This window comes from Zophobas morio, unplaced genomic scaffold (assembly GCF_036711695.1).
Source record: "Zophobas morio isolate AGI-343-1 ecotype UQ-CSIRO unplaced genomic scaffold, CSIRO_AGI_Zmor_V1 ptg000021l, whole genome shotgun sequence".
NCBI lineage: Eukaryota > Metazoa > Arthropoda > Insecta > Coleoptera > Tenebrionidae > Zophobas > Zophobas morio.
This window is the reverse complement of record NW_026972126.1, coordinates 13,006,357-13,028,395: the sequence shown is the minus strand read 5'-3', so window position 1 is coordinate 13,028,395 and position 22,039 is coordinate 13,006,357. Positions and strand designations below refer to the sequence as shown.

General features: G+C 37.0%; 1 protein-coding gene across 1 annotated transcript; it reads right to left on the bottom strand.

Annotated features, from left to right (window-relative positions):
• Positions 1-531: 531 nt before the first annotated feature.
• Positions 532-21,822, bottom strand: LOC135132993 (spermatogenesis-associated protein 20). The gene is made up of 6 exons (XM_064061213.1): positions 21,484-21,822; positions 21,105-21,356; positions 12,700-14,058; positions 12,441-12,649; positions 6,121-6,320; positions 532-6,067 (listed from the first exon to the last, which is right to left on the bottom strand). Exons 1-6 carry the CDS (start codon positions 21,657-21,659, stop codon positions 5,768-5,770), a joined length of 2,496 nt encoding a protein of 831 aa, XP_063917283.1. The 5' UTR covers positions 21,660-21,822; the 3' UTR covers positions 532-5,767.
• Positions 21,823-22,039: the final 217 nt, after the last annotated feature.

Genomic DNA, 22,039 nt, shown 5'->3' with positions numbered 1-22,039 from the left:
CCCGACTGAAACGTGTTTGCTGCACAACCAAACTAAAGCCCAAAGCAGCGCACATCATCCCATTCAGTGTTTGTAAACAGTTCCAGGCCTTCCACACACCCAAATCCTTTACCAAATCCAACAACAGCCACGATTTTGCATATATGAATAGAATTGAACTGCACTGAGTGCATAAAGATTGCATATGCACGAACACGCCTCCAATCCTGCATCGCTATCCATGTCTCCGAAACACATCCACGAACCCGAATACATCCAGGAACAAGAATCCCCAATCGAGAAGTCCCGTTCACACGTAAACTGTCGAGTGAGCACGTTCTGAAGAAAACACACGACATGGGCTTAATATTTGGTTGGGCGCGGCGTGCACGCATACTTCTTGCAAATTAATTCAGTCAAAATATTTACGTTGGAAACCTGCTCAGCGTTACAGGTAACGTAAACAAATGTGAAGATCGAACAGGTTAGGTCCAGATTTGGAGATAGGGAGATGAGGAAAAAGGATCCAAGAGGGTTATTTAAACTAATCCCTCGGCTGCTGCTAATTTATTTCGGCCAAAAACATATTTACAGTCACACTATTCGATTAACCTGGAAGCATTCAAACGCGACAACCTTGCGTATCACATTCGAGATTAGTATCACAATCGTGGTCAGAACACGCTTCGCATTCTCAAACTTAATGACTAGGCTTAGAGGCTGAGAGCCTTTCGAACGTACTTTCTGTCAATAACGGGTTCGCATGTTTGTCTTATTTTACGAACTTATGGTAAAGTTAAAACTAGTGCCGGGGACACGCAACTCCGGGATGTATTAGGGGGGTACTTAATTACTTTTCTAAGTCCCGATCTTAGGGGCTTTAACCACTTTACCAACATGAAGCCGGCTGAACTATTTTTACTTCGCTGGTGACAGTGTCGCGGTTTCGCGATTTTACCTACTTCGGGTTTAGGTCATGACATCTTCTAGAACTTGGATTCGTCGATTGATTAAGTCTTTCTGGCGGGACGTTATTACGCTGTAATAATTATTTCGTTAAACTCTTTGTAAGGAAACGGTCTGGATAGTCTCAAATCCGGACTGACTCTTATTTAGAACAAGGTAGGTCAGTTTAACAAATGTTTCACATTTCAAAATAGAAAATCGGTATGTTTCGTTAACAGTAGCTTAGATTCCACCGCCAAGAGTGAAGAATGGCGCATTTTTAAGTTTCTGGGACGTAGGAGCACGCTGATTTTTTTACTATAATAAACGCACGGCTTTGATAGTGCGGAATTGACCGACATGTTTTGCAACTCCAGATGCCAATTACAACGATTTGTTTTAGTTTCCTCCAAATTTAATTGTTTATTTCTGTAAGACTACCTTGACATAACCAAAATCCAGAATTTCGAGGATTGCCGCACACTAAAATACTCCCTCGTTCCTCTCACCTAATGCACAGTCCAAATTCAGGCCGACTTCATAAACATATCACACAGTTAAAGAAACAAACAGAATTAAATAAATTAGTCAAAGGGACTGACAATCCCCCAGTCCCGGATTAAATAACCAAATCTATCCTCTTCGAAAGCTCTCCATACAAATAAATCAAATGCGATCATCCAATCCAAAGACTCTAATTGAAGAACCTACAAAAAATATATCGCTGTACGAGTTTGATTTTAGAGCACAGTCATCCACATGGTTGACCCAGTAGTAGTGAAGGTGAGGACCAGCAAAAAATCAACAAAGACTGCCTCATACAGTCCGATCCGACCTCCACCTGGTAAATTCTCCAGATCTTTAGTTAGTCCCTCGACGATAAACCCTTCAAAACCACCCGAATTCCAACTGACGATGACCAGATATACCTGTGGACCCGGACCTTCCTTGGTAAAATTGTACCATGACCGCATGGTGGAAGTCCAAGTGAGGTCTTGAAGTTTTTTTTGTAAAATAAAACACCCTCACTATTGTGGAACGGGTTCCGCCGACCAAAGAGAAGTTCAGGTGTGATTTTGAAGGTTTACTCTGTGGCGAAGAACGTTCGGGAATGATGAAAGCTCAAATGTCTCTGTATCTCTATGCAATCCAGAAGCAATGGGCTCTAATCCCTAAGGTAATTGTGAGATAGCTAGTTCTGGTTCACGAAAACCTGGAAGGTCAGGTAAGGTCAGGTTATGTAAGGTCAGAAAAACAATATGGATTTAGAGAAAAACGTTCGACACTAAACGCGATAGAGGACGTAGTCAGGATTGCCAAAAAATCGAACGCAGAAGGAAATCCAAAGTGATGGCGAGCGATCTTTATAGACGTCCAAAACGCCTTTAACATGGCCCCATGGGACATCATAATCGAGAAACTAGAGCAAAGGAGCATCTCCAGGTATCAGGAAAACACCATAAAAGATTATTTTACAAAAATAAAGATACGGATTGAGAGAAAATAAGGTCACTGAAGTGGGAGAAGGCGTTCCACATATTGTACGATGACCTAATGAAGATAGACGTACCGGAGGAGGTTACCCTAATCTGCTACACTGACGATTTGGTGGCGGTGGTCACGGCTGAGAATAAAGAAAAGTATGGCAGCGGCAAAATCTAAAACCATTACTCTGAATAGAAGGAATATCGCAGACTTGGTCTTCGAATAAGATCACAACAAGATTGTGCCTAAACCGGTAGTGTGATAGAAAAGGCTCGTAAAACTGCGGGAGCGGTAGGGACACTGCTATCCAAAATAAGAGGACCTAAAAAAAAATAAAGGGTGCTATATTCAACAGTACAATACATAATACTATATGGGGCGCCCATCTGGTATGAAGCAACCAATAAGGCACAATGGACGAGTAAACTAATAAAAGAGATTGCCCGTAAAAATTTTGGGGAGATAGATTTTTATAGGACCCAGGGTCTAACCGGTCATGGAAGCTTCATGAAATACGTGTAACCAGCGACAGACCACGCGGAACACACGCTCTTTAGCTCCCCAAGATGGTCCAGGGAAAAGCAAGAGCTAGAACTATACCTTGGAAGAGAAGATAAAGTAGGAAACTTGGTCGAGTGCACGCTCTCGCAAGCCGAAGCCTGGTAGAGAATCCAAACGTATATGGGAAATATAATGAGAACAAAAGAGGATGAAAGAAAAGAGTGAAAACCAACGTAAAAACAGTACCGCGAGATCCAGGAGGAAAACGGAGGAGTTTTAGTGAGGTAAGAACACCCCCCCCCCCCCCCGTACAACCTGGTTACCCTGCGAGGAGAAGTTCCCCTATCCGGTAAAGATCTCATTATCGCTGGAAATATGAATGCTAAATATACATATGGGGCTCACCGTATGACGACAAGAAGGGAACTATGCTTGCAGAATGGGCTGCGCTTAACCTAGTAGTACATAACGCAGGAAAGATTCCGACCTTTTATGTACCAGGCGAAGGTTCGTTTGTCGACGTCACACTGAGTATGACCACCATAGCCAAATACATAGAAAACTGGAGAGAACTATCGGAAGAAGAAAACCTAAACGATCATCACCACATCCTCTGAAGATGAAAAGACAGGGAAACTACAGTACGTTCGCCAAGTAGGCTATCAAACCAGATCTCGTTGATTTCCGGGAAGCCGTAGCTAAATTGGGAAAAAGCTGGAATGCCCAGACATATCAAATGAAAATCTGTGTCCAAAAGCATGTGAAAAATTGAAAAACGGGGAGGTGCCAAGCCTTGACGGTTCCTCTCCGGAAATAACCAAGAGGGAGATTGTGGAAACTCCCGATAATTTGCAAATCGCTATCGAGACTGGCGCTTGGAAGTAATACCAAAAGGTGGTTCCCAAGCGACCTCACTAACCCAGGAGGAGTTTTGGCCGGTAGGAGTCTGGTACTACCTAGTGCAATTGATCGTGAGGTACCAGCACTAGATGTCCACGATGGATTTCTCCTCAAATAAGTGCGGCAGTCTGAGAAGAATAGGTATTCGGGCTTACTCAATGGAATCACCCGGAGTTACCATGCTGGGGTACGCCGACGACATTGTTATAAGGGTTGAGGCAAAAGCACTCGTATAACAAACAGTACCTTGAAGATACAAAAAAAAAAAAAAACAGAAAAGAATAGACTCGAACTAAAGACCACCACCTGTGTTATATGCTTGTGTCCCACCGGCTCCATTATTGCCGGCCAAGTGTCACCGGAGTTGATTCCCTTTGACGTAATGGTAAAGGAAAGGATGAAGATATAAAAAGGAAGAAAAGAAAAGAAGAAAGGGAAGGTGCGGGACACGATACTACAAAAATGGTAGGAACAACGGAACAGGTCCAAGAAAGGAAGGTGGACCTACTCCTTGATCCCTAAACTTGAGCCCTGGATCTCTGCAACGTATGGGACTCTCAATTACTATACAACTCAAGCCTTGACTAGGGCATCGGTATCTTCGGAAACTACCTTACGAAAATCGGGACAAGTGCTGAACGATGGACTTTCCCAGGAACTGAATGAGGACGAAACTCGAACAGGATCAATACTGTAAGTCGAAGACGCTGGGTCTCATGACAACCTTCGACGTTAAGGCTTTTAATTCGGACCCATGGCAGATACCCCAGAAACACTCGGAGTTCCAGGATACCTTGTCAGAATAGCCGCAGGAAATTTCGAAGACAGTGTAGAGACGGGACTAAGTAGAGGCGTCGCCCAAGGCTGCGTGCTCTGTGCTCATACTGAAATTAAGCTTCCACAAGGGACCGAAAGATCGAGAAAGGTAACCAGGAACATGCCGAGCGAAGAGATCCCTAGCAGCGGAACAATGAAGATTCTCGGCTGGGTCGTACATTCGATACTACCGTTCGCGGCTCCGGGGTCGGCTGAGATTACAAGAACCACGAAGTATAGGACGGTCTTAAGATGTCAGAGGAAGGAACTCCTCCGGATGGCCTCAGCTTATTGCAGCGAACAAACCACTATCGGTAACCAAAGGTACCTGAAGTTTTTCCCTTCTCCAAAACAAAAACAAAAAAGAAAGATCAGGTTAGGTCACGTCAGGTCTATTATGTCGCTGACGCCTTAGCTGTGAGATCTTCGGTAGCAGTTGGTGCCGCGACCAGAACTACATCTTTAGACCTATATGGAAGAGCGACAAAATGGCAACAAGGCAGAAAAGATGGTTGATATCAACAGGAAGTAGATACCTAGCACGTTTCGGAAAAGTACATGGTCTTTAGTATGTAGCTGTCAGTGATTCCGATGCTTTTTCAAAAACTGGCGCCCGAACACCACCCATCGAAAAAAGTCACATCCATGAAGTTAAAATGTTTATATCATCTACGAGCCACAATATTTTGCGCAACCAACTCGCTAAAACGAGTCCGCATCAACCGTAAAGTTAAACCGATTGATTTTTCGTACCTTCGACTTATATTTTAAACTAGTTAGCCCAACGATTGCCAAAAAACAAAGCACATACATAAATTGTGCCATTAACAGATAATTTCACATAGCAAAAACCACAAATGCTTATCTATCTCATTTTTTTTGTTGTTCACCGCCCTTCCAAAGAATTTAGTAGCACCATTTAACTAAATTTCTACAAAACATAATGAAGTAGGTAAAAATTCCCTCCTATAATTTTAAGCCTATGAAATTACGTCCCCTTTCCCTCATTCTCCACCCTCACCTCCACACCCACACTTAACTAAAAACAAGCAAAAAACCACAAACTTAACACATTCCGCTCGCGCAAAATTTCAACATAACTCAAAACTACAAAAATTTATATACAACAAAACGAGCAATTTCATTCCTCGTCACTACTGCTGCTGGCTTGCCCCCCTTCCCCTTTCCCGTCGAGCGAATTGGCCAACTCCTCGGGTTCCGTCACCGGCAAGGAACACGCGAAGTTCCTGCAGACGTACGCGGCCGATTTTCCTTGGATGGGTTTGAGTCTCGACAGCGACTCGTGGCGCTGGTATAATAGGCCCGCGCGGCCGCTGGGACCGTCGGTAACGGCCAGGATTCTTCCCGGGATGTACCTCGATCGCACCACGTCCAGCAGAGCTTGGGTGTTGTTGTCTTCGGTTTCGCCGGCAATGAATACCTGGTTTGGTACAGAGGTAATTACGGGTGATCGATGGAGATAGAAGTGTTCACCTGTGTGGGCGAGTTGTGGTAAAGAAGCAGAGCTGATGTCATTTCGGGTAGAGCCACGGGGATTGATTTGAGTCGGTCGGCAAAAACTGTCAGGGTTCGACCGGCTTTTGCTCGCAGGTCTGGTCGGTCTAAGTAGGCGGCGAGGCGGAGTAGGTTGTGGACGCTGACTGAGTTGCCGCAAGGCTCGGCTCCGTCTTGGTCTGGAAGTGATTGAAAGGGGTTAGTTTGGGGGTGAGAGGAGGTATTCGTCTAGACGTAATCGATTAGGAAAGTTTTTTGTCTCAGGCGGACATAAATTATCGCAAATTTATTGTAGAAATTCATGATACTGAAAAATCGTGGAGAAAAAATGCATTATCAAATGTATTAATGCAGATATGGTACAAGTGATACTATCAGTTCATTGTTCATGTTCATGTCTATGTTTATTGTTCGCATTTTTTGTTGCTGCTGAAATTAGTTTGTTCAGATAAATGATATTGTCGTGAATCCGTTCCCGTAAATAGAATTTAATGGCCAATCTTTTAGAATTTTTGATTTATATAAAAAAGTATCATTTTTAATCTTATAAAACAAATATAAAAAAACATAGCATAATAACACGTTTCATTGGGAGTTACTAATACACTAAAAATAAATTAAGTTTTTTAAATGAACTATAAAATTTACACTAAGAAGCTCCGTGATTATTTCAAATTAAAAAAAAAACGCTAGCAACCCTCCAGAATTCTTCACGACCTTAAAAACAGACTCTAGTGATTTGTCCACATTCTTAAAGACAACGCAGGCACCCCCAAGGTCATTTCATATTCTTAAAAAAAAAATACTAGAAGCCCCCAAGATCACATTATTTAAAAAATACTAGCACTCCCGACATTCTTTCACATTCTTAAAAAAAAAAAAAACATCAGTACTCGAGATTGTTTCACAATCTTACAAAAAAACACCAGAAGCCTCCAAAAAAACACTCGAATGACCCAAAAATTCTTTCACATTCTCCTGACTCCCGAGATTCTTTCACATTCTTTAAAAACACTAACACTCCCGAGATTCACTTTCACATTCTGAAAAAAACAATAGGATTCCCCGAGATTATTTCACATTCTTAAAAAAAAAACACTAGGATGACCCAAAAATTCTTTCACATTCTTAAAAAGCACTAGGATTCCCCGACATTCTTTCACATTCTTACAAAAAAAACCAGAAGCCTCCAAAAATTCTTTCACATTCTTTAAAAAATACTAGGAGCACCTGATTCTTTCTCATTTTTAAAAAAACACTAGAAGCCCCAAAAATTCTTTTACATTCTTCAAGACCCCCGAGATTCTTTCACATTCTTACAAAAAACACCAGAAGCCTCAAAAATTCTTTCACATTCTTTAAAAAAACACTTAAACCCACCAGAACCTTACACAATTTTAAAAAATACTACGAGCCCCCGCCATTATTTCTCATTCTTGAAAAAAACGCTACAATGCCCCGAAATTTTTTCACTCTGAAAAAAAACACTAGAAGCTTCCAAAATTCTTTCACATACACTCTTTAAGACTCCCGAGATTCTTTCATATTCTTAAATAAAAAACACCAAAAACCTCCAAAAATTCTTTCACATTCTTTAGACTGAACCCACCAGATTCTTTCACATTCTTAAAAAAATACTAGGATCACCTAAAAATTGTTACACATTCTAAAAAAAAAAAAACACTAGGAATCCAACATTCTTTCCAATTCGTACAAAAACATCAGAAGCCTCTAAAAATTCGTTCACATTCTCTAAAAAACACTTTAACCCGCCACATTCTTTCACATTCTTAAAGAAATACTAGGAGCGCCTAAGATTCTTTCTCATTTAAAAAAAAAACACTAGGATTCCCCAGATTCTTTCACACTCTTAAAAAAAACACTACGATTCCCCGAGATTCTTTCACATTCTTACAAAAAACACCAGAACCCTCCAAAAATTCTTTCACGTTCTTAAGAAAAAACACTAAAAGCCCTCGAGGTTCTTTCTCATTCTTAAAAAAAAAAAACGGTGACCGGAGATTCTTTCACATTGTTAAAAAACCACTAGAAGGCCCAAAAATACTTTCATATTCTTCAAGACTCTCGAGATTCTTTTACATTCTTAAAAAACACTACTGTTCCCCTAGATTCTTTTACATTCTTAAAAAAACACTAGGATTCCCCGAGATTCTTTCACATTCTTACTGAAAACACCAGAAGCCTCCAAAAATTCATTTTTTCACATTCTTCCGACTGTACTATCATATTCTTCAAAACTCTCGAGATTCTTTTACATCCTTAAAAAACACTACTGTTCCCCTAGATTCTTTAACATTCTTAAAAAAACACTAGGATTCCCCGAGATTCTTTCATATTCTTACTGAAAACACCAGAAGCCTCAAAAAATTCATTTTTTCACATTCTTCCGACTGTCGAGATTCTTTCACATTCTTAAAAAAACACTAGGAATCCAAGATATTCTTTCACATTCTTAAAAAAACCCTTGGACCCCCCCATTTTTTTTATATTCTTAAAAAATACTAGGATCACCCGAGATTCTTTCACATTCTTACAAAAACCACCAAAAACCCTCCAAAAATTATTTCACATTCTTTAGAAAACACTTGAACCCACCACATTCTTTCACATTCTTAAAAAGATACTAGGAGCCCCCGAGATTATTTCTCATTCTTTAAAAAAAAACACTAGGATGTCACAAAAATTCTGTCACAATCTTCTGACTCCCGAGATTCTTTCACATTTAAACAAAAATCACCAAAAGCCTCCAAAAAATCTTTCACATTCTTTAAAAAACACAACAATTCACATTCTTCAAGACTCCCGAGATTCTTTCACATTCTTAAAAAACACTAGGCTTCCCCTAGATTCTTTCACATTCTTACAAAAAACACCAGAAGCCTCCAAAAATTCATTCTTTCACATTCTTAAAAAAACACTAGGATTCCAAAAGATTCTTTCACATTCTTATAAAAAACACGAGAAGCTTCCAAAAATTCTTTCCCATTCTTTAAAAAAACACTTGAACCCTCCAGATTTTTTCACATTCTTAAAAATCTTGAAAAAAAAACATTAGAATGCCCCGAAATTTTTTTACTTTGAAAAAAACACTGGAATCATCCAAAATTCTTTCACATACATTCTTGAAGACTCCTGAGATTATTTCACATTCTTAAATAAAAAAATACCAAAAACCTCCAAAAATTATTTCGCATACTTTAAAAAATCCTTGGGACCCTCAATTTTTTTTTACATTCTTAAAAAATCCTAGGATCCCCACGAGATTCTTTCACAACCTTAAAAAACACGAGAAGCCCCAAAGATACTTTCACATTCTTCAAGACTCTCGAGATTCTTTCACATTCTTAAAAAACACTACTATTATCCTAGATTCTTTCACATTCTTAAAAAAAACACTAGGATTCCCCGAAATTCTTTCGCATTCTTACAGAAAACACCAGAAGCCTCCAAAAATTCTTTCATATTTTTTAAAAAACTTTTGAACCCACCACATTCTTTTACATTCTTAAAAAAATACTAGGAGCCCCTGAGATTCCTTCTCATTCTTAGAAAAAAATTCTTTCACATTCTTCCGACTGCCGAGATCCTTTCACGTTCTTAAAAAAACACTAGGATTCCAAGAGATTCTTTCACATTCTTACAAAAAACACCAAAAGCCTCTAAAAATTCTTCCGCGTTCTTTAAAACACACTTGGACCTCGCAATTTTTTTAGATCCTTAAAAAATCCTAGGACCCCCCGAGATTCTTTCACATTCTTAAAGAAATACTAGAAGCCCCCGACATTCTTTCTCATTCTTGAAAAAAAAACACTAGGATATCCCAAAAATTCTTTCACAAGCTTCTGACTCCCAAGATTCTTTCACATTCTTAAAAAAAACACTAGTATTTCCCGAGATTCTTTCACATTCTTACAAAAAACACCAGAAGCCTCCAAAAATGCTTTCACATTCTTCAAGACCCCCGAGATTCCTTTCACATTCTTAAAAAAACGCTAGGACTCCCCGAGAATCTTACACATTCAAAAAACACCAGAAGCCTCCAAAAATTCTTTCACATTCTTAAAAAAATACTATTCTTTCGTGATTTTTTCTCATTCTTGAAAAAAAACAAAAGGATACCCCGAAATTTTTTCACTCTTAAAAAAACACTAGAATCTTCCAAAATTCTTTCACATACATTCTTGAAGACTCCTAAGATTATTTCACATTCTTAAATAAAAAAAACACCAAAAGCCTCCAAAAATTCTTTCGCATACTTTAAAAAATCCTTGGACCCTCAATTTTTTTTACATTCTTAAAAAAATCGAGATTCTTTCACATTCTTACAAAAAACACCAGAAGCCTCAAAAATTCTTCACATTCTTTAAAAAAACACTTGAACCCACAAGATTCTTACACAATCTTAAAAAAAGACTACGAGCCCCCGACATTCTTTCTCATTCTTTAAAAAAATCACTACAATGCCCCAAACATTTTTCACTCTGAAAAAAACACTAGAATCTTCCAAAATTCTTTCAGATACATTCTTTAAGACTCGCGAAATTCTTTCATATTCTTAAAAAAAAAAACACCAAAAGAATCCAAAAACTCTTTCACATTCTTTAAAAACCACTTGGACCCCTCAATTTTTTTTACATTCTTAAAAAATACTAGGATCCCCCGAGATTCTTTCACATTCTTACAAAAAACACCAGAAACCTCCAAAAATGCTTTCACATTCTTCATAACCCCCGAGATTCCTTTCACATTCTTAAAAAAACCGAGAATCTTACACATTAAAAAACACCAGAAGCCTCCAAAAATTCTTTCACATTCTTTAAAAAAACACTTGAACCCACCAGATTCTTACACATTCTTAAAAAAATATTACGAGCCCCCGGTATTCTTTCTCAATCTTGAAAAAAAAATAGTGGGAGCCCCTGAGATTCCTGCTCATTCTTAGAAAAAAATTGTTTCACATTCTTCCGACTGCCGAAATCCTTTCACATTCTTAAACAAACACTAGGATTCCAAGAGTTTCTTTCACATTCTTACAAAAAACACCAAAAGCCTCTAAAAATTCTTCCGCATTCTTTAAAACACACTTGGACTTCGCATTTTTGTTAGATCCTTAAAAAAATTCTAGGATCCCCCGACATTCTTTCACATTCTTAAAAAAATACTAGAAGCCCCCGGCATTCTTGAAAAAAAAACACTAGGATATCCCAAAAATTCTTTCACAATCTTCTGACTCTCGAGATTCTTTCACATTCTTAAAAAAACGCTAGTATTTCCCGAGATTCTTTCACATTCTTACACCAGAAGCCTCCAAAAATGCTTTCACATTCTTCAAGACCCCCGAGATTCCTTTCACATTCTTAAAAAAACACTAAGACTCCCCGAGAATCTTACACATTCAAAAAACACCAAAAACCTCCAAAAATTCTTTCGCATACTTTAAAAAATCCTTGGGACCCTCAATTTTTTTTTACATTCTTAAAAAATCCTAGGATCCCCCCGAGATTCTTTCACAACCTTAAAAAACACGAGAAGCCCCAAAGATACTTTCCCATTCTTCAAGACTCTCGAGATTCTTTCACATTCTTAAAAAACACTACTATTCCCCTAGATTCTTTCTCATTCTTGAAAAAAAAAACACTAGGATATCCCAAAAATTCTTTCACAAGCTTCTGACTCCCGAGATTCTTTCACATTCTTAAAAAAACACTAGGACTCCCCGAGAATCTTATGTTGGAGCGACACCTAGTGTCGGCCGTGCGAGGCTCGCTCGTGTAGTCGCCTTCACGAGATGGCTATATTGCGCAGAGCGACACAGCGCCACTTGTAGACGCCATATTTTTAGACACTTCTGGTACGACCGTCCGCGTGGCTACCAGCGCGACTATGTTACGCTCGTCGAATATTCTCTTGCAATGTGCCACAATGTAATATACGTTAGTAACCGATTCCGTGGTGTTTTCATTTCCGCCAACATCTTACACATTCAAAAAACACCAGAAGCCTTCAAAAATTCTTTCACATTCTTAAAAAAAATACTATTCTTTCGGCATTTTTTCTCATTCTTGAAAAAAAAAAACAAAAGGATACCACGAAATTTTTTCACTCTTAAAAAAACACTAGAAGCTTCCACATTCTTTCACATACATTCTTTAAGACTCCCGAGATTCTTTAACATTCTTAAATAAAAAAACACCAAGAGCCTCCAAAAATTATTTCGCATTCTTTAAAAAATCCTTGGACAACATAAGTACTAAAAAAATTGTTAAATTAATAATTACCTTCCTTTCCTCGAATTAGTATACTAGAATCATTTTCAGGACTCGTAAAATACCCCGACCCCTTCGCATCCCAAAACAGACGATCTTGCTGTTCTTGCAAAACTTCGGCCCACAACAACCAATCCGCATCCAACGACGCCTCATACAAATCCAGAAGCCCTCTAATTAGGAACGCATAATCATCCAAAAACCCATTAATCGGAACAGCCCTACAAAATCCACCCTTACTTCTAAAACTCACACAAAAAACAATACTAACGTTTGAACGACCTTGCCTTCATCTCCCCTATAACAGCACCTCAACAACGTCTTCTCCCTCTCATTAAACAAAAACTTCTTAATAAAACTCGCCGCCAAAATAGCCCGATTTATATAATCCTGATTCTTCAAAACAAACCCAGCTTTAGCGAACCCAGAAATCATCAAACCGTTCCACGACGTCACGATCTTGGTGTCGGTGTGCGGTTTCGGCCTTTTTTGCCTCTCAGCATAGAGAACTTCGTGACAAGTTTTCAGAATTTTCTTGACTTGATCGACGTCAGTTTCGAATTTTCGCGCCGTGTCTTCGTACGACCCGAAACACACCAGGACGTTCTTCTTTTTTAGCTCGTGGTGGGGGTCTTGAGCTGGACTCACGTTGCCGTTTTCTTTGATGTTGTAGTGATAAATGAATAAGTCCCGATGCGAGATTTCTCCGGTTTTGTCTTGGTCTAGCAAGTTCGCGATTTCGTCGTACTCCCAGACACAAAAAGCGCCCTCTTGCTTGTGTGGTGCGCCTTCGTAGGGGAACGAATCGGCGTCTTCGGCACCGTAGAAACCACCAAGAGGGTGACTCAAATCTCTAGATACATACAAGAGGATATCTTTTAGAGATTCCGCGAAGAACTCGTCTTTGCTGACAACGTAGGCGTCCGCGTACGACACAGCTAACTGCCCTTGGTCGTACAACATCTTCTCAAAATGCGGCACGTGCCACCTGTCGTCGACCGAGTACCTCGCGAAGCCGCAATTCACGTGGTCGTGTATACCTCCATAGGCCATTTTTTTCAGCGTGTGTAAACACATGCGCAGACACTGATACCCCTGCTCGGAGTTCTTATCCCTCGAGTACATATGGAACAAGAAATTGAAATTACTAGGTTGCGGGAACTTCGGCTGGGCGGAGAACCCCCCGAAGTCGTCCTCGTACGAGTGAGACAGCTGCAGAAGACACTTCTTCCAGACTTCGTCCCCAGGCACGTTAATGCTCTGCTTGCAGGGTATTTCCCTCTCGCTCACTTTGCGGAGGACTTCGAGTGAGTACTTGCCGGAATTGGCTATGGCGGATTGTTTGGTACGCCACTGTTCCGCGATGCTTTTGAGTACTGTTTTGAAGCCGGGTCTGCCGTATTTGTCCTCGGGGGGGAAGTAGGTGCCGCCGGCGAGGGGTTCGAGGTTGGGGGTGAGAAAGACGGACATTGGCCATCCCCCTCCCCCCACGCTGGCCTGCACGAAGGACATGTAGAGTTTGTCGACGTCGGGGCGCTCCTCGCGGTCTACTTTGATGTTGACGAAGTGCTGGTTCATGATTTTGGCCACGTCGTCGTTTTCGAAGGATTCTTTTTCCATGACGTGGCACCTACGAAGAAAATTGAACGCTCTCACAATGTAACATGTTTTTGTTAGTTTACATTTTTTTAGTGCAATTATGTAGGTTTTCGTTCATTTGATTAACATAAACGTTATTATTCCCGCGATAACAAGTTGTCAAATTGTTTAAGCAGCTACGCTGTCATTTCTTGAACAAAATTTTAATGAAAAATGCAATTTGTGTCCTACGTTACAGTTTTTGTGTTAATTATTGAAGAGAAAAAATAATGGTGGTATACAGCAATATTCTTTAAATAGAGAATTCCAGAAAACAAAATGTCATAACCAAAATTTCATAGTTATAACTTTCTTAACTGAGTTGTTTTCTGACAAATGAATACGAAAATGTCAGTCTCCTGTTATTTTATTAAATAAATAATCTCCAAAACTAATGGACTGACTATAGTGAAACTTTGAATATAGATGCTAAAAAGCTAATCAAAATTTGTATGTTAATCCCAATCAAAAATTTGATGTCATCTCACAATTTTATAAGTAAATTGCAATATTCCAATGGGTGATTCTGGAAAAATTGTAATAAATTAACTCTTAGAAGTCAAAATCTATATGAAAAAGTCTGTAAGTTCCGAAAATGACCGAAATTTTCAAAGACGGGTTTTGAAAAATTTTTGAAAAAGTAGCCAAAAAATTATGAAACAGATTTCGACGTACTTATTGTAAAAAAATATATATCCTGTTTATGGAGCCAGGGTAAGATTTTAGAAATATTCGATTTGAAAATCTTTTTTTTTTAATTCAAAAAATCGCAATATGTCTTTCAATGGACGATTCTGGAAAAATAGTAGGAGTTATCGAAGAAATGAGGCCGAAACTAACTTCTGAAAGTCGAAATCTATAAGAAAATGTGTTTTATGAAGTTTCGAAAATGGTCGAAAATTGGCCAAAATTTTGGGTTTTGAAAAATTTTGCGTTTAAAACGTCGACTAAAAATTCTCGAAAAAGAGACATTGATTTCGATCTCTAGATTAGAAAAAATTTAGCCTGTTTATAGTCCAGAAAACAATTTTAGACGTCCTCGATTTGAAAATCAATTTTTTTGAAAATCCAAAAAATCGCAATATTTTCTTGGACGAAGCCGAAATAAACTTCTAAAGGTCGAAATCTATAAGAAAATGTATTTGGTTGAGTTTGAAAATGATCGAAACGTGGCTAGAATTTTGTGGGGGTTTTGAAAAATTTGACTTATCAAAAAGTTGTCAAAAAATTCCTAAAAAATTCTGGGATATAAATTTCGATGAACTGATTCTAAAGTATAGCGAGTATATGGTCTAAGATATTCGAATCGAATTTTTTTTTTACCAAAAATTGCAATGGACGATTCTGGAGAAATGGTAGGAATTATGGAAGAAATGAGGTTGAAACTAACTTCTGGAGGTCGAAATCTACACGAACATGTATTTGGTTAGGTTTCAAAAATAATCGAAAATTGGCCGAAATTTTTGGTTTTCAAAAATTTTACTTTTAAAAAGTTGCAAAATAATTCCCAAAAAAATCTGGGACATAGATTTCGGCCTGCAAATGGCAAAAATTTTGCGTGTTAATGATATCAGGACAAAATTTTAGAAATATTCGGTTTGAAAATCGTTTTTTTCTTTAATCCAAAAAATCGCAATATTTCAATGGGCGATTCTGGAAAGATAGTAGGAGTTATCGAAGAAATGAGGCCGAAACTAACTTCTAAAAGTCGAAATCTACAAGAAAATGTGTTTCATGAAGTTTCGAAAATGGTCGAAAATTAGCCGAAATTTTGGGTTTTGAAAAATTTTGCGTTTAAAACGTCGACTAAAAATTCTCGAAAAAGAGACATTGATTTCGATCTCTAGATTAGAAAAAATTTAGCCTGTTTATAGTCCAGAAAACAATTTTAGACGTCCTCGATTTGAAAATCAATTTTTTTGAAAATCCAAAAAATCGCAATATTTTCTTGGACGAAGCCGAAATAAACTTCTAAAGGTCGAAATCTATAAGAAAATGTATTTGGTTGAGTTTGAAAATGATCGAAACGTGGCTAGAATTTTGTGGGGGTTTTGAAAAATTTGACTTATCAAAAAGTTGTCAAAAAATTCCTAAAAAATTCTGGGATATAAATTTCGATGAACTGATTCTAAAGTATAGCGAGTATATGGTCTAAGATATTCGAATCGAATTTTTTTTTTTACCAAAAATTGCAATGGACGATTCTGGAGAAATGGTAGGAATTATGGAAGAAATGAGGTTGAAACTAACTTCTGGAGGTCGAAATCTACACGAACATGTATTTGGTTAGGTTTCAAAAATAATCGAAAATTGGCCGAAATTTTTGGTTTTCAAAAATTTTACTTTTAAAAAGTTGCAAAATAATTCCCAAAAAAATCTGGGACATAGATTTCGGCCTGCAAATGGCAAAAATTTTGCGTGTTAATAATATCAGGACAAAATTTTAGAAATATTCGGTTTGAAAATCGTTTTTTTTCTTTAATCCAAAAAATCGCAATATTTCAATGGGCGATTCTGGAAAGATAGTAGGAGTTATCGAAGAAATGAGGCCGAATCTAACTTCTAAAAGTCGAAATCTACAAGAAAATGTGTTTCATGAAGTTTCGAAAATGGTCGAAAATTAGCCGAAATTTTGGGTTTTGAAAAATTTTGCGTTTAAAACGTCGACTAAAAATTCTCGAAAAAAGACATTGATTTCGATCTCTAGATTTACAAAAAATTTAACCTGTTTATGGTCCGGAAAAAAGATTTTAGACGTCCTCGATTTGAAAATCAATTTTTTTGAAAATCCAAAAAATCGCAATATTTTCTTGGGCGAAGCCGAAATAAATTTCTAAAGGTCGAAATCTATAAAAAAATGTATTTGGTTAAGTTTGAAAATGATCGAAACGTGGCTAGAATTTTGTGGGGGTTTTGAAAAATTTGACTTATCAAAAAGTTGTCAAAAAATTCCTAAAAAATTCTGGGATATAAATTTCGACGAACTGATTCTAAAGTATAGCGAGTTTATGGTCCCAAGCTAAGATATTCGAATCGAAAAAAATTTTTTTTTACCAAAAATTGCAGTGGACGATTCTGGAGAAATGGTAGGAATTATGGAAGAAATGAGGTTGAAACTAACTTCTGGAGGTCGAAATCTACACCAACATATCTTTAGCTAGGTTTCAAAAATAATCGAAAATTGGCCGAAATTTTTGGTTTTCAAAAATTTTACTTTTAAAACATTGCAAAATAATTCCCAAAAAAATCTGGGACATAGATTTCGGCCTGCAAATGGCAAAAATTTTGCGTGTTAATGATATCAGGACAAAATTTTACAAATATTCGGTTTGAAAATCGTTTTTCTTTAATCCAAAAAATCGCAATATTTCAATGGGCGATTCTGGAAAGATAGTAGGAGTTATCGAAGAAATGAGGCCGAAACTAACTTCTGAAAGTCGAAATCTATAAGAAAATGTGTTTCATGAAGTGTCGAAAATGGTCGAAAATGGTCGAAAATTGGTCGAAATTTTGGGTTTTGAAAAATTTTGCGTTTAAAACGTCGACTAAAAATTCTCGAAAAAAGAGACATTGATTTCGATCTCTAGATTACAAAAATTTTAGCCTGTGTATGGTCCCGAAAAAATTCATACGAGGGTATTGGAAAATTTTGCTTTAGAAAAAGTTGGCAAAAAATTACTAAAAAAATCCGGGACAAAATTCGGTTCGAAAATCTTTTTTTGTAATCCAAAACTTACAATACAATATGCGATTTTGGAAAAAATAACAGGATTTATGGAAGAAATGAGACCGAACCTAATTTCTAGAGATCGAAATCTATACGAAAATGTGTTTTGTTAAGTTTCGAAAATGGTCGAAAATTCGCCAAAATTTTCAAGGAGGGGTATTGAAAATGTTTTGCAGAAGTGGCCAAAAAATTCTAAAGTACAGATTACGACGTACTGATTCCAAAAATATAGCATATTTATAGAGCCGGGACAAGGTTTTCGAAATATGTATTCAGTTTGAAATTTTTTTTTTTTTTTATTCCAAAAAATCGCAATATTTCAATGGCTGATTCTGGAAAACTTGTAGGAATTATCGACGAAGTCAGGTCGAAACCAACTTCTGGAAGTCGAAAACTATACGAAAATATCGAAAATGTTTGAAAACTAGAAGAAATTTTGGGTTTGAAAAAATGTTGCTTTTAAAACGCTGACTAAAAATTGCTAAAAAATTCTGGGACATGGATTTCGACCTCCAGAATACAAAAAATTAACATGTTTATAGTCCCGTAAAAAGATCTTACGATATCCTCGGTTAAAAAATCGATTATTTTGAAAATCCAAAAAATCGCAAGATTTTCTTGGACGATGCCGAAATGAACTTCTAAATGTCGAAATCCATTAAAAATGTCCTTGGTTAAGTTTGAAAATGATCGAAAACTGGCTAGAATTTTCATAGAAATGGGGTTTAGAAAAATGTTACTCACCAAAAAGTTAGCAAAGAGTTTCCAAAAAATTCTGGGTTTTGACAAATTTTGCTTATCAAAAAGTTGTCAAACAATTCCCAAAAAATTCTGGGATATAAATTTCGACGAGCTAATTCTAAAATATAGCAGGTTTATGGTCCCTGGGCAAGATTTTAGAAACATTCGAATCGAAAATCTTTTTTAACTAAAAATTGAAATGAGGTTGAAACTAACTTCTGGAGGAGGTCGAAATCCCCACGAATATGGTCGAAAATTAGCCGAAATTTTTGGTTTTCAAAAATGTTTCTTTTAAAAAGTTACAAAAAATTACTCAAAAAATCTGAGACATAGATTTCGGCCTGTAAACGGCAAAAATTTTGTGTGTTTATGATCTCAGAACACAATTTTAGAAATATTCGGTTTGAATTTTTTTTTTTTTTATCCAAAAAATCGCGATATTTCCTTGACCGATGCTGGAAAAATGCTAGGAGTTACGAAAGAAATGAAATAACGAACTGCTAGAGGTTGAAATCTTGCATAAGAAAATTTTTAGTTAAGTTTGAAAATGCTCCAAAATTGGCCGAAATTTTCAAAGAGGAGGGGGTTGAAAAATTTTGCTTTTGAAAAAGTTGTCAAAAAATTACTAAAAAAATCTGGGATATAGATTTCGACGTGTTGATTCCCAAAAAAATATATAGCGTGTTTATGGTCCAGGTCAAAATTTTAGAAATATTCAGTTTGAAACTCGTTTTTTTTTTCTTAACCCAAAAAATCGCAATATTTCAATCGGCGATTCTGGAAAAAAAGGTAGGAGTTACCAAGGAAATGAGGCAGAAACTAACTTCTGGAAGTCGAAATCTATACGGAAATATCGAAAATTGTCGAAAACTGACCGGAATTTTGGATTTGAAAATTTTAAAACGGGAACAAAAAATTCCCAAAAATTCTGGGACATAGATTTCGACCTCCAGATTATAAAAAATTGGCCTGCTCATGGTCCCAAAAAAAGATTTTAGAACTTCTGGGTTTGAAAATAAATTTGTCTGAAAATCCAAAAAATCGCAATATTTTCTTGGACGAAGCCGAAATAAACTTCTAAAAGTCGAAATCAATAAAAAAAGTCTTTGGTTAAGTTTGAAAAAGATCTAAAACTGACCAAAATTTTCGATTATACTTATCAAAAAGTTGTCAAAAAATTTTCAAAAAATTTTGATACATAGATTTCGACGTGCTGATTCTACAATATAGCGAGTTTATCGTCCCAAAAATGTCTTTAATTAAGTTTGAAAATGATCGAAAACTAACCAAAATTTTCGTAGAGGGAGGTTTTGAAAAATTCTGCACATCAAAAAGTTGTCAAAAATTCCCAAAAAAGAAATACTGGGACATACATTTCGACTTGCATATTACAAAAATTTTGCGTCGTTATAATCTTAAGGCAAGATTTTAGAAATATTCAGTTTGAAATCAATTTTTTTAATAAAAAAAAATCCCAATATTTCAAGCGATGCTAGAAAAATGGTAGAAGTTTTCGAAGAAACGAGATCGAAACGAATTTCTGTATAAGAAAATGTCTTTAGTTAAAATCCGAAAATGGTCGAAATGGCCAAAATTTTCATAACGAGGTATTAAAAAATTTAGTTTTTGAAAAAGTTGCCAAATTATGAAATTGATAACGAAAAATTACGATGATGTCATCAAATTTTTTGAGGAAATAAAGAAAGGAAATTTTGATTACAGATGTGTACAAGAACCTTAAACGTCTGCAAGATTTCAGAATAATCGGTTTTGTAGATCGTACAATTATGATTTTCTTTTTTCTAAAAATGTAAACTAAAGGCGGATTAATAAACTACAAGTACAGAAGCATATTACTTTCTGAAATTCTGATAGGATTTACGCAGCAAAATTTCGAAATGACATCAAATTGTGGGAATCATGAGACAAATGTTGGTTAACATCTTACTACCTATGCGATATTCTTAAAATAACAGATGAAAACGGAGGGATTACTTTTTTATATTCTAGGCGCTATGAAACCTCAAGCTTACGCTTGGCAAGTAACAATTTCATAATCAAATTTAGTGCTTACAAAGCATTAACAATATAATTTTTTATTCTTCACCAAAAAATGTAACTAAGTAAAACACCCCAAAATCAACAACCAAACGGACGTACAACAATAAAAAGTGTGATTTTAGAGTATGCTGTAAAATTGACTTCGAGACATGTATTTTCCAACCAATAGGAAAGATTGTTGATTTTCATAACAAACAGAGAACACTGTATGTGGTGGTTCTTTTATGGAAATAAACATTTATAGAATGTGTACCCTAAAATAATAAAATTTAATTACATATAAACATCTTATGAAACTGCCCTTGAAAAAAAAACATGTGACCTTGTTCTTCACTTCAGTCTGAAGTGTTATTCATTCTTCAGAAATTTTAACCAAATCTTGGCTTATATTAAAAAAAAAACAGATTTATAAAAATACTGCATATTTTTAAATGCCAACAATCATTATCATGTCTGTGATATCAAAGTAAACTGCAAAACCCCGTCCCTGCATAAATCAAAACATTTACCAGTGACACGTCGAATACCCCACAGACAGAAAAATCAGCTTATTCTCCTTCTTCGCCCTATCGAACGCCTCTTCCCCCCATGGGTACCAATCCACCGGATTCGTAGCATGCTGCAACAAATACGGCGACTTCTCCAGCGCCAAACGGTTGCCCTTCGGCTTCGGAAGCTCAACATTAGAAGTCGACGTAGTTGCCTCGTTCGACATTGTTCGCACCAACAGCTTTTCAACTTTTCGGCCCAATGACACTGACCTACAAACACTGTTGATGTAGCGGAAGGTCACCATTAACCATTACTAAACGAATTGTCGCCAGTCAAGGTTAGATCTAACGTGATGTGACAAACGTAGCGCTCGAAATTTGAACCGAATTTACCTACCTACTACTGGCTTTTATGGGCACTTGTGGATCCTGTTGAAGGAATTTGCCGGGCAAAGCTGACACACTGGCTGAAGCGTGCAAATTATTTGATAGATGCAAATCTCCATTTGACAGTGACAAGCGGCGAAATAATTTCTGCAAGGCTGGATTTTGCACGACACGCGCAACGATCATAGCGGACTGGGTCTACATAGCGGGGGGACTCAACACGAAATGTTTACATGGGTTGTTATTAATAAATAAGGTGAAAGGACAGGAATTTTTTGAGGCAACTTGCTGGTTAGAGTTGTTGACAATTTTGACAAGAGCAAGGACGGCGGGAACATTAAATCAGAAGACGCACTGTATTCATGAAATGAGGAGGTAGTGTGCACGATAAACACTTATTTTTTTAATTGGAAATTTAAGTAGTCGCTAATGCGTTCTAATCGCTGTAGTTACAATGTTTTTATTGATGTTTTTGTTAAAAAATACTCAACAGTAGATTGTAATTTGACTAACATTACTGGTCACGATTTTAACCGAAGTGTCAAGGATTCAAGGAAAAACATCGA

Coding starts and splice junctions, on each gene's coding strand:
- LOC135132993 (XM_064061213.1), bottom strand. CDS start 21,659: ATGATCGTTGCGCGTGTCGTGCAAAATCCAGCCTTGCAGAAATTATTT. Junction 21,357..21,483: donor CCCATAAAAGCCAGTAGTAG/GTAGGTAAATTC, acceptor CAGTGTTTGTAG/GTCAGTGTCATTGGGCCGAA. Junction 6,321..12,440: donor ACTAATTCGAGGAAAGGAAG/GTAATTATTAAT, acceptor AATCACTTCCAG/ACCAAGACGGAGCCGAGCCT.